Consider the following 12914-nt stretch of genomic DNA (forward strand, 5'->3'; position numbering starts at 1 on the left):
ATTGGGGAAAATTGCTAAAAATGTCTGTAAATAATTGTCATCTCCTAGACCAAAGCAATTATATGAACAAGCAAAGACCTCCAAAGTTATTCAGTGATTCGTTTATGAAAGGAGTGGAGATTGTTAACTTGCAAAGGCAAAGTTCCCTGAGCTTAGTAAATAAGACGAAGCTGTGCTAACTTTAACCGTCCAATCATTTCAAGGAAAACATCCTGTTTCTTCATTTTCCCTAACACATGATGTGTATTGAAAGCTAACACAGATTCACTTTATATACTAAGCTCAGCGAAGATTCACTTTGCTAAGTGTAGGGTCTCTACCTGTTTATTAAATCAACTGCATGTGCTCTGCCGTCAGGGACATGGATAAGGGGGTGCCGTCAGTCCTCCTGTATGGGGCCCAGGCCAGCAGGGGGGCTCGGGCAACTAGGTGAATTGGATGTGGGCAGGGAGGGTGAGTGGCACAGCAGGCGGAACCGATCCCCTGTATGTCTCTCTCTGCAGCAGCTGAAAGCTGTCTTCTTCTCCTCTTCTTCTTACTGACTTTCAGCTGCTGCAGAAAGACCCAAAAAGGGAATCAGTTCCAGTAATCACCCTCCCGCCACACCCATCCCCCTCCCCGTGCATCATACATTTCCCTCGACTATCCAGACCCCCTGTGTGCCCCCGCAGTGCTGCCAGCTTCTCTCCTTCCCACCGGCAGCTGCAAGCGCGCAGTAGAATCCTTCAGGATGGAGAGTGAGGGGAGGGGCCACTGCATGTCACATTTACCAGGCCCCTTCTTTCCTGAATGAACACAATGAGTGATTGGTAAAAGTGTGTTCATTCATAACTGAAGCATCTTTTTGGGGGGGGTTGCTGTCATGTGGGCTGTATGGGGCCCCCCATCATCGTTTCTAACAGCAGCCCTGTCTGCCCTTGCAGCCCATCATGATTTATCCTGTAGAGCACAGAGCAGTTCTGAAAATGATTGGTGGCTATTGGCAGTTACATTACATTTTTAGACTTTTTATAACAGAAAAGGTCAAATTCGGAGCTCCCTCTAGTGGCTAGCCTACAAATCTCTCGATTCAATCAAATATTAAAAATATTGAAGAGCAAGTATGTCATTTATTTTATTTATTTCAGGTACTTATACAGTGCTGTCAATTTACGCAGTGCTTTACACATATATATTGTAAATTCACATCAGTCCCTAACCCTCAAAGGGTGTACAATCTAAGGTAATGTAATGTATACAAGCCACCTCACTGCAATTATAGCCCAAAATATGAGTTCACTAAAGCTGCCCACAAAATGGTGTTCAGAAGATCCAACAATCAATTGAGCACTCTTCATAAAGAGTTTGTCATAAACAAGTGCAAGCAACCACCTTCAGCAATAAATCCTGAAAATCTATCCCAGTTGAGTTATTCTTCCCCTGAGATTGATCAGGGTGTGTCGGCAAAGTCATACACATTTTTCCCAATCTATCTAAACTTCTATTAGGGATGCTGCTAACAATTACTTCCATAATCAATTAGTTGGCTGATTATCGTTTCAAATTAATCGATTAATGGTAAAAAGCTCAATATGCCTCCCCACTGTCAGAATTCAATAAAACAGCAGGGGAGATCACTACTCCAACATTGCTTGAAATATATTTTTAAAATAGTCTTGATATTGATAAAGATATTGATATATATTTGAAATGCTACAATTTTGGCCATATTCAATATATTTCCAAATATATTTTTATATATATATATATATATACGCACATATTGTATGTTGAAATGCGTTTTATTACAAAATATATGAAAAATATTTTTACATTTTTTTTAATGTATAAAAAATCATTTTAACATATATTTTTTACATGCAGTATATTTGAAATGTATGTTTAAAAATATTTTTCATATATTTTGTAATAAAAATGCATTTCAACATACAATATATATATATACATACATACATATATATATTTATTGAAATATATTGAATATGGCCAAAATTGTAGCATTTCAAATATATGTCAAAATATTTGGGGAGAATATTTTTAAAATATATTTCAAATATATTTTTCTTCCATATGAGGGTATGTAAATGTTTTTAGATTAAAGTAGTACTAAAGGCTGAGACTTTTTTGCATGGATATTATAATTTTTAAATATAATGCTGGTAAACTTTTACATTTAATTGTAATGCCCTAATTTACCTCCAGTCTTTCAAGCTTCAGCTTCTCTGGGTTCAGATGCGGCTCTACCCTAAACAAAGCCCTTGCATCACTTCCTTCTCCTGCACAGAACTACATGTCTCATGAGGCATTGCTCCCATGCTCAAATTCACAAGTTCTCAGGCACTTACTGAAGGATGGTGTACTGAGCTGTATGTGTGCTGCACTGTGTATACTGACATGTAAATAAATAATGCATTATGTATGCAGGCCAACTAATGGGCTGACCAACTAATCCATAATGAAAATAGTTGACTAGTTGTTTCAGCCCTAGAAAACAGTCATCCCATGTCTACAGCCTGCATATCTGCTCATCTGCACTGCTTAGGATCATAACCTAACTGTGAAAACCTTTTAACTTTCCACATATGTATATTCTGCCTTTCTAGTAAGCTCACTCTTGTGAGTAGGTCACAAGAGTTTACAAGGCGCAGAAATGCCTCGCCTCATCCAATAATCACAATGCCTTCATATTGCTAGCCAAAGCCTACGTTTGATATTAGATCCAGGTGCACTGCTTCTATTGTTATATTAATGGGCAGTGAGCAGTTGATTGAGGAAATTGAAGATAAAATAATAAACTAGGTAAGCTAAGAGTAATTAATTTCTCCATAAGGATGAAGAGGTCCATTACCTTAGGACTCTAGTAGCCAAAAACCTGTCCTGTACTGTATTAATATCAACCTTTGCTGCAATATTCAGGTTTAATCCAGAGATTTCCCACAGTACTTTTTTTCAGCTAGATATCCTCAGTCTAACGGCCAGCATTATTCAACCCACTTCCTCAGCCTTGGTCATTCAAGACCTGGCCCAGCCTGTGAATGGACAGTGAAAGGAGAAGCAGCACAGAAATGAGCTCATCAGTCTGTCACCATACTTTCTCTTCCTAGTAGGATACTTCTTGTCAGCATATGAACTGATTGGCTTCTCGTGCTGCTACTTCCCCTATCAATCAAGCTCTGCTGTAAAGGGACTGCAAGAGGCTGATGCCAGGTCTAATTCAGGTACTTACACTGCTCACATTAAAAAAAAACTTTAATGATGTAGTATTGGTTATGGAGCTGCATTTATGTGTATCTGTTATATTTGCCTAGAGTGTAAAGTGTTATTAAACCCACAACAGTAAAATCAGCCTGTATATGCAGTAAAGTATACTTCTTATACTCACTGTGGAATCTAAGGGGTTAATCCTCAGCATTGTGTAAAAAGGATGTTTGATCCTGTCTCTCTGCTCCTCCTTCTTCTACTGTCACCAATCCATCTGCTGATAGAACAGAGCCTTGGGGGAAATCTGCACATGCTCAGTTTGCTGTGTATTGCTAGAGAGTTTTTTTTGCTAGAGAGTGCATGTGATCAGCACAGGGCCAATCAGCACTGTCCAGACAGAGGGTCAGGGGTTATGCAGCCTCATAGGAGAGAATGAAAACTCCTCCTACAAGATTAACTAGTGCTCAGTCCGACACTGATAGAAGTCAGAAGACTGTTATAGACTGCTGATGAGAAAAGGTATTTAGTAGTTTATATTTACTAAAATACTTACATTGCCATGTTGTGTGTACTGTGGGAGACCAGATATAAATACAGGATCCTGGGTTTAGTAACACTTTAAGCATTAACGGATATGTTCACCTTTCGTAACATGTTGCATATTATACCCATATTCAGGGTGAAACATGTTACAAATAGACTGCCCCAACCCCCCCTCCCCCCCGAACCCGTTGTGACAGCTGGAGGCAGATTTTCTCCCTCCCGCTAGTTGTCACAATTTAAAAAAAACATGGCCGTGCGGGGCTCCCCAGAGTCACTCATTCATAGTATTTTGTGAATGAGATCACTACAAGTTCTGTCAGCCTTTGTGGCTGTCAGCTTGTAGTTTATTTATTTATTTTTATTACAGGTACTTATATATAGCACCGTCAATTTACTCAGCGCTTTACATATATATTGTACATTCACATCAGTCCCTAACCCACGAGGGGTGTACAATCTGCAGTCCCTAACTTACATTCATACACATACTAGGGCCAGTTTAGACAGGATCCAATTAACCTACCAGCATGTCTTTGGAGTGTGGGAGGAAACCTCTGCAGGCACAGGGAGAACATGCAAACTCCAGGCAGGTGGTGCCATGGTTGGGATTTGAACCAATGACCCTACTACTGCCAGGCGGAAGTGTTAACCATTTAGCCACTGTGCTGCCCAGTTCTCAATGTGCTACCACGGTGATGTGGGGTGCTGTGGCAGTTCATTGAGTCTTCCTGTCAGTAAATATCTGCTTGCCCGTATGAGGTGTATGGGCACACAGATACAATGACAGGTTTGCAGGAGACCTGCATGTCACCAGCGATCTGCTGAACACTGGTGCAATGCTTTACAAGCTCCAGAAACAAAAAAATAATAAATGCACATTTTTTTACCTGCTTGTTGTCAGTAATAGGTTACATAAAAGAGGAAACTATGAACCTGGGATCAGCTTGAGGAGGTTCCTTGATGGTAATCTTTTTCTCCTGAGGTTGTCCTATGATGAAATATGTTTTCTCAATAAGTGGGAAGTCTTCCAGAAGCTGCTTCAAGCTGTTGCAATAGGCAATTATTTGTCCTCTAAGGGAGTGGATACAAATCCGTCTGCTCAACCTAAATGGCAAAACAACACAGGTAGAAAAATGGTGAATCTGTACAATTTAAACCTCTCAACAACCTGTACAATTTAAACCTCTCAAGTATCTAACTGAAATCACAATGGATACAGCAAAAAGGCTCTTCCAACCACGTATGGCCTAAAGTACACCTTGGGACTGCCATTGCTGGTTTCCTTCTGACTATTGTAATTGAGGGTGCTGCTGCTGTATGTAAGTCATGCTAACTCTTAAAGAAAAAAATCAATTTCACAGCCAAGAATGCACTGCCAGTGTACGCTGTTGCTGAGATTGTCCATGAAAATGATACTGTTTTGTAACACCTTGCACAGCTTCCCCTAGGGATCCTACGAACATGTTACTGAAATTTTTGTATTTTTGTATAGTCTATGCTGTCCTTGAGGCCACATGAAAAGACCCTCTCCCCACTGTATTGTATTTTTCTGCATTGGAACACAATAGAACACAACTATATTTTCAGGTTTTTTTTAATTGGCATAAATACTAAAAATATTTTCTTCATTTATTATGACTGCATGAAGTAGATTCAATGATATTTCAGTGAAAAATTCAGTAACAGTATTAGGACCAGAAATAGCACAAATGAGTTAAAGAGGAACTTTACCCATACCAACATGATAAAAAATAATGTTCTTTAGCACGGAACATACATTTCACATTAATAATTATGGTAATAAAATAAATATGTGTTGTAAATTCCCTCCAGCATTGCTCCTGTTTCTTCTTGCTGGAGGCTGCCATTTTGCTGAGACCCAGAGCCCCTGAACATCAGTAAGGCCTCGTTTAAACCACACATGCAGAAAAACTGATGGACACTGAAACACAGATTTCAATTGCAGAGACAGTTTTCATGCACACTTCAATAAGTTTTATACATATTGCAGATTCCTGCGCAGAAAAAATCTGCACGTGATATTAGTGTTGTGGTGTGAACAGGGCACATAGAGAACAATTGATTTTGTTGTGCCCCTGCAGAACATGTGCAGATAAACTGACGTCTCTGCACTATGGTGTGAACAAGCCCTAAATCGTATTTACAACCTGGTCTTTTTTTATTTTCTAGCTAAGTGAATATATCAAACTTTTATGATTACCTTGCCGTACTGACCTTTTTTATATTATATTGTATTTGATCTTGTTTGCTATATTTTTCGCTGATACTTGTGATGCATATTGCATTAATATCTGATGCACAATCATAGGTGAGGTTGATATATTCTGCATCTTTCTAAAGTTGCCATATTAAGAAACATAACAAATTCACATGCAATAAAAATAACAAAATTCAGTCTACGTTCAGAACATTCGGAAACACAAAGGTCAAATGGTATAAAGGTAACTTACTTCTGGCAGTAATCCTTTACAAGTTCTCTTTTTACCTTTTCTACTTCTTCCTGTTAAGTACACAAGGTAAAGTCACTGCAATATGTTATGATGTATAGTGTGTCAATATTTCCACAGTGTTGAAATATGTATAGAATGTACAAGTGTTACTAATATTTGTAAAAGAAAATATTTGACATTCTGGGAAAACCACTTCTAAGTGATGAGTAATAATGTCATCACAAATAATCTCTAAATTGAAACTGTATATATACTAAGATTTTTGTAACATAAACTTTGTTTTGTTTTCATACACTACAAAGCTGTTTGATGAAAGGTAACATACACATGTACAACAGCCCTGGAATCCTTGTATAATTGATCAAACCCGTTACACTAGGCTCAATTTACAAAGATTTAGCACAAGTGTAATAACCTACATTACAGCTAGATAACTGTAATATTTAAATCATATAGGACCAAGCTGAAAATAACTGTCATTTTTGTTTTAAAATGATCCTGGCGTATTAGCTTTGTGAATTTAGCTTATATTCATCATACATACTGGGGGGGGGGGGGGTACAACTGGGGGAATCAATGGTGGAGGAGGACCTGCGAGTTCTGGTAGGTCACAAGCTTAATAATGGCATGCAATGCCAAGCTGCGGTTTCTAAAGCAAGCAAAATCCTCTCTTGTATTAAAATAGGTATAGACTCCAGAGAGAGAGATATCATTTTATCCCTGTACAAATCATTAGTAATACCTCATCTGGAATATGCAGTTCAGTTTTGGGCACCAATTCACAAAAAGAACATTGGGGAACTGGAGAAAGTACAGAGAATGGCAACCAAACTGATATGAGATAAGGAGGAGCTCAGCTATGAGGAAAGATTAGAGGAAATTAATTTATCCTCTCTTGAGAAGAGGAGATTAAGGGGGGATATGATCAACCTGTATAAATACATCAGTGGTTCATATAGTGAATTTGGTGTAGAGCTATTCACCCTGAGGTCATCGCAGAGGACAAGTGGGCACTCTTTATGCCTGGAGGAAAAGAAATATAATTTCCAAAAAACGGAAGGTTTCTTCAGAGTAAGAGCTGTGAAAATGTGGAATAGACTCCCTCAAGAGTTGGTTCTGGCCAGCTCAGTGGATTGCTTTAAAAAAGGCCTGGATTCTTTCTTAGATATACAGAATATAACTGGATACTAACATTTATAGGTAAAGTTGATCCAGGGAATATCCGATTGCCTCTCAGGGAATCAGGAAGGAATTTTTCTCCTGCAGGAGCAAATTGGATCATGTTTTGCTGGGTTTTTTTTTGCCTTCCTCTGGATCAGCTGTGGGTTTAGGATTCTAACTTTTTTTTTAAATGGTCGAACTGAATGGACTTTTGTCTTTTTTCAGCCAGACTAACTATGTAACTATGTTTCTATTTATGAAAATACTTAAAGTGAACCTGTACCCAGACATGAACAGTAAGGTATTTACATATTCTGAACAGCCTGAAAAAGTACTTTAACCACTTGCCCTCCTGAGGATTTACCCCCCTTCCTGACCAGGCCATTTTTTTGTTAAGGCGCTGAGTTACTTTAACAGACAATTGCACGGTCATGCAATGCTGCACCCAAATTAAATTTACAACCTTTTTTTCTCCACAAATAGAGCTTTCTTTTGGTGGTATTTTTTATCGATTTTTATTTTTTACGCTATAAACAAAAAAAGACTGACAATTTAAAAAAAAAAAAATCAATATTTTTAACTTTTTGCTATTAAACATGTCCAGTAAAAAAGTGTAAAAAATCTAATTTTGCCATCAGTTTAGGCCAAAATGTATTCTGCTACATGTCTTTGCTAAAAAAAATATCAATACATGTAAATTAATTGGTTTATGTGAAAGTTATAGCATTAACAAATGGCGGTATAGATATATATTTTACTAGTAATGGCGGAGATCAGAGACTTATAGTGGGACTGCGGCGGGCATTCTGACACTGGGGGGAACTGATTTGGTGTCACTGACATCCCCAGTGATACCAGTACAGTGATCAGTGCAAATAAAAAGCACTGACACTGTACTAATGGCACTGGGCATGAAGGGGGTAACATCTGGGGCAATCAAAGGGTAACTGTGTGCTGTTTCACTATGGGGGCTGTGTGTGTGCTTCGCTGTATGCACACTGCTTTGTAGGGCTCTGCTATGCAGAGCCCTACAAAGTAGTGTGCAGGAGCTGACAGGGGAGAGATCCGTATTGTATATATATGGGTCTCTCCCCTGTCAGAGATACTCGACAATCACCAGGTGTCAGCGAGTAATCAAAGGCCGGGACCCAGTGATTGACAGCCCAGGCTACTAATGGCGGCGTGGGTAGGGTGGCTCGCGTGCGCCCCCTACCCAGAACTGCAAAATCATGTATATATACATGATTTTGCACACCCATGCTGCCCTGTAGCAGTATTTCTGCTATCTGACGGAGGGGAAGTAGTTAAAACAAGCTCTAATTGATCTCTACGTACAGTATCTTATGGAAGTGAGTACACCCCTCACATTTTTGTAAATATTTTATTCTATCTTTTCATGTGCCAACACTGAAGAAATGACACTTTGCTACAATGTAAAGTAGTGAGTGTACAGCTTGTATTACAGTGTAAATTTGCTGTCTGCTCAAAATAACTCAACACACAGCCATTAATGTCTAAACCACTGGCAACAAAAGTGAGTACACCCCTAAGTAAAAAAATGTCCAAATTGGGCCCAATTAGCCATTTTCCCTCCCCGATGTCATGTGACTCGTTAGTGTTACAAGGTCTCAGGTGTGAATGGGGAGCAGGTTTGTTAAATTTGGTGTTATCCCTCTCAATCTCTCATACTGGTCACTGGAAGTTCAACATGGAACCTCATGGCAAAGAACTCTCTGAGGATCTGAAAAATAGAGATGTTGCTCTACATAAAGATGGCCTAGGCTATAAGAAGATTGCCAAGACCCTGAAACTGAGCTGCAACACGGTGGCCAAGGCCATACAGCGATTTAACAGGACAGGTTCCACTCAGAACAAGCCTCGCCATGGTCGACCAAAGCAGTTGAGTGCACGTGCTCAGCATCATATCCAGAGGTTGTCTTTGGGAAATAGACGTATGAGTGCTGCCAGCATTGCTGCAGAGGTTGAAGGTGTGGGGGGTCAGCCTGTCAGTGCTTAGACCATACACCACACACTGCATCAAATTGGTCTGCATGGCTGTCATCCCAGAAGGAAGCCTCTTCTAAAGATGATGCACAAGATAGCCCACAAACAGTTTGCTGAAGACAAACAGACTAAGGACATGGATTACTGGAACCACGTCCTGTGGTCTTATGAGACCAAAGTAAACGTATTTGGTTCAGATGGTGTCAAGCATGTGTGGCGGCAACCAGGTGAGGAGTACAAAGACAAGTGTGTTTTTCCTACAGTCAAGTATGGTGGTGGGAGTGTCATGGTCTGGGGCTGCATGAGTGCTGCCGGGTCTGGGGAGCTACAGTTCTTTGAGGGAACCATGAATGCCAACGTGTACTGTGACATACTGAAGCAGAGCATGATCCCCTCCCTTTGGAGACTGGGCCGCAGGGCAGTATTCCAACATGATAACGACCCAAAACATATCTCCAAGACAACCACTGCCTTGCTAAAGAAACTGAGGGTAAAGGTGATTGACTGGCCAAGCATGTCTCCAGACCTAAACCCTATTAAGCATCTGTGGGGCATCCTCAAATGGAAGGTGGAGGAGCGCGAGGTCTCTAACATCCACCAGCTCCGTGATGTCGTCATGAAGGAGTGGAAGAGGACTCCAGTGGCAACCTGTGAAGCCCTGGTGAACTCCATGCCAAGAGGGTTAAGGCAGTGCTGGAAAATAATGGTGGCCACACAAAATATTGCCACTTTGGACCCAATTTGGACATTTTCACTTAGGAGTGTACTCACTTTTGTTGCCAGAGGTTTAGACATTAATGGCTGTATGTTGAGTTATTTTGAGGGGACAGCAAATTTACACTGTTATACAAGCTGTACACTCACTACTTTACATTTTAGCAAAGTGTGATTTCTTCAGTGTTGTCACATGAAAAGATAGAATACAATATTTACAAAATGCAAGGGGTGTACTCACTTCCGTGAGATACTGTATATAAGTATTGTGAATAAATTAAAGGCATTGTCAACTGCTTGGAAAAAAATAACTAAGGCACCCAAAAAGGAGAAATGTATTACTATTGTTGCATTGAAGCCTGTGGTGCATTGCAACCATGATCAGATCATTCAGGGTGCATAGCACAGGCAGCTGCAGACTCTTCCTCCATCCTCAGGTCTGTACAGATTTGGGGACCTACTGTAACGGGGCTGCAGGAAGTAATCGATAAACTACAAGTGTAGTGATGTCATCACACTTGTGCTCCATTGTTCTCGATGAGTCCCTCTGTTGCAGTGGCAGATGGCACTTGTAGTCTTCCATTCACAAATTCCTGCTAATGAATCTGTAAGTGGGTGACATAGCTCTGCAAGCTCATCTAAACACAAGAGTGCAAAATTCTAAGAAAAATAGAAACCTAGGGGGAGAAACACCATTGGATTCAGGAAAGTGGGGGGGGGGGCAGTTTAAGCGTTGGGGCTGGGGAATGTGACCAAGTTTAATGTTACACCAAAAATATGGGTGTAACATGAAACATGGTCACAAAGGTGGACTTAACCTTTAAAGGCTGATTCCACCTTTTGCACCATGTTAAATGTTTCACCCGTATTTAAAACTTTGTTAATGCTAAATTAATAACCTGTGAAGATGTTACCCATTTTGGGTACTGAAATTTGTTGCCATTTCACAGACACATTCAATTTTAAGGCTTGACATGTTTGGTATTTATTATCTCATTGCAGTTCCAACTTTTTTACAACATATGCAAAAATGTACTATACTGTATCTGTTTACATTAAATTTAATTTTAGTTAAAAATGAATCTAGTAGAAAAGTGGTTAAAACATTTTTATTACGTGTTAAGTATATGTAACTAGTTCAGGTATGTGTACACAGCAAGTGGGCTAATGCAATGATTAGCGATAGCAGCAGTTATGGATGAAATCAGGAGGCAAGTCCAAAATAATATTAAATGCTAGAAAGAAAGCCTTGCGTATTGTGTCTGTGTCCTGTTTTGTAAGGATTCAGTACTGTTTTGGATGGTTTCATGCTATTATACATAACAGGCACTTGAAATAGATACTTGCAAACTCTTACAGGGTTTTTCATAATAGTCCCCATAACTTGTTTTTTCTGAAGAAATGTGTTCAGCATGGCATCCCGAGGACCCACTTTTTCTAACTGTATTGATACAAAAGCTTCTGGATATCTAAAATTCAATGAAAAGTTTAAATGTACTTTATACATAGCAACCACTCAATATAAAATCATTAGCTACTGTATGTTAGTATAACATTAAAAGACTCACTCTGTCACCGTGGGGGGAAAATAGACAAACTGCTGTGGAAACCTTTGAACCGTAATGTCTCAGCTAAATCTCTATTCTGACAGCCAAATCTCCTCTGGACAGTGCTGAAGCTCACCCACTCCTTACTGCCTCCTGCACATTTCTATTGACCAGTGAGGCTACCCAAGTTAGTGATGACCCAATACAAATGCTTGGAAGTTTAAACATTAAATAGTGAACAATAAGTAATATTTGAACTTCATATTCTAATCTGCATACTTAGCAAAATAATCTGCAATCTAATTTATTGCTATTTGGAATGCCGCCCCTCCTTATTTTATTCTCCTATGGCCCACAGCTCTCTAATATTAAAAAAACAAAAAAACAAAGAAAAACTTATGCAAAAAACACTCTTTAACCACTTGCCCTCCAGAGGATTTACACCCCCCACCCCCCCCACCCTTCCTGACCAGGCCATTTTTTGCGTTACGGCGCTGCATTACTTTAACTGACAATTGCGCGGTCATGCAATGCTGCACCCAAATGACATTTATGTTCTTTTTTTCCCACAAATAGAGCTTTCTTTTGGTGGTATTTGATCGCCTGTACATTTTTTATTTATTGCGCTGTAAAAAAAAGACTGACAATTTTGAGAAAAAAAACAATATTTAGTACTTTTTGCTATTAAACATGTCCAGTAAAACATTTTTAAAAATCAAAACTCGTCATATATTTAGGCCAAAATGTATTCTGCTAAATGTGTTTGCTAAAAAAAATCCCAATACATGTAAATTAATCGGTTTACGTGAAAGTTATAACGTTTACAAATGGCAGTATATATACTGGGATTTTTTTTGTAATTTTTACTAGTAATGGCAGCGATCAGCAACTTATAGCAGGACTGCAGGACTGCGGGACTGCGGCGGGCATTCTGACACTGGGGGGAACTGACTTGGTGTCACTGACATCCCCAGTGACACCAATACAGTGATCAATGCTAATAAATGGCACTGACACTGTACTAATGGCACTGGGCAGGGAGGGGTTAACATCTGGGACGATCAAAGGGTTAACAGTGTGTCCTGTTTTACTAGGGGGCTGTGCCTGTGTACTTCACTGTAATTACACTGCTTTGCATGGCTGTGCTTTGCACAGCCATGCAAAGCAGTGTGCAAGAGCTGACAGGGGAGAGAACTGTTTTGTTTACTAACAGTTCTCTCCCCTGTTGGAGATGCTCGGCACCCGGTGATTGATAGCTGCGGTCCCATATATA

The 12914-nt window shown here is 39.7% G+C and overlaps 1 protein-coding gene across 1 annotated transcript in view; it reads right to left on the reverse strand.

The window, feature by feature from the left end:
- LOC149470307 (uncharacterized) overlaps positions 1-12914 on the reverse strand; it is a 133976-nt gene that overhangs the window by 59987 nt on the left and 61075 nt on the right. Inside the window, exons 24-26 of the mRNA XM_089664762.1 lie at positions 11452-11563; positions 6216-6265; positions 4678-4848 (exon numbers count right to left, since the gene is read on the reverse strand). Coding sequence (XP_089520888.1) covers positions 4678-4848; positions 6216-6265; positions 11452-11563 — 333 coding nt within the window. The remainder of the gene's footprint in view (positions 1-4677; positions 4849-6215; positions 6266-11451; positions 11564-12914) is intronic.

The sequence above is a fragment of the Staurois parvus genome, unplaced genomic scaffold, assembly GCF_062004578.1.
Source record: "Staurois parvus isolate SC_StPar_1 unplaced genomic scaffold, SC_StPar_1.0 ptg000048l, whole genome shotgun sequence".
Classification (NCBI taxonomy): domain Eukaryota; kingdom Metazoa; phylum Chordata; class Amphibia; order Anura; family Ranidae; genus Staurois; species Staurois parvus.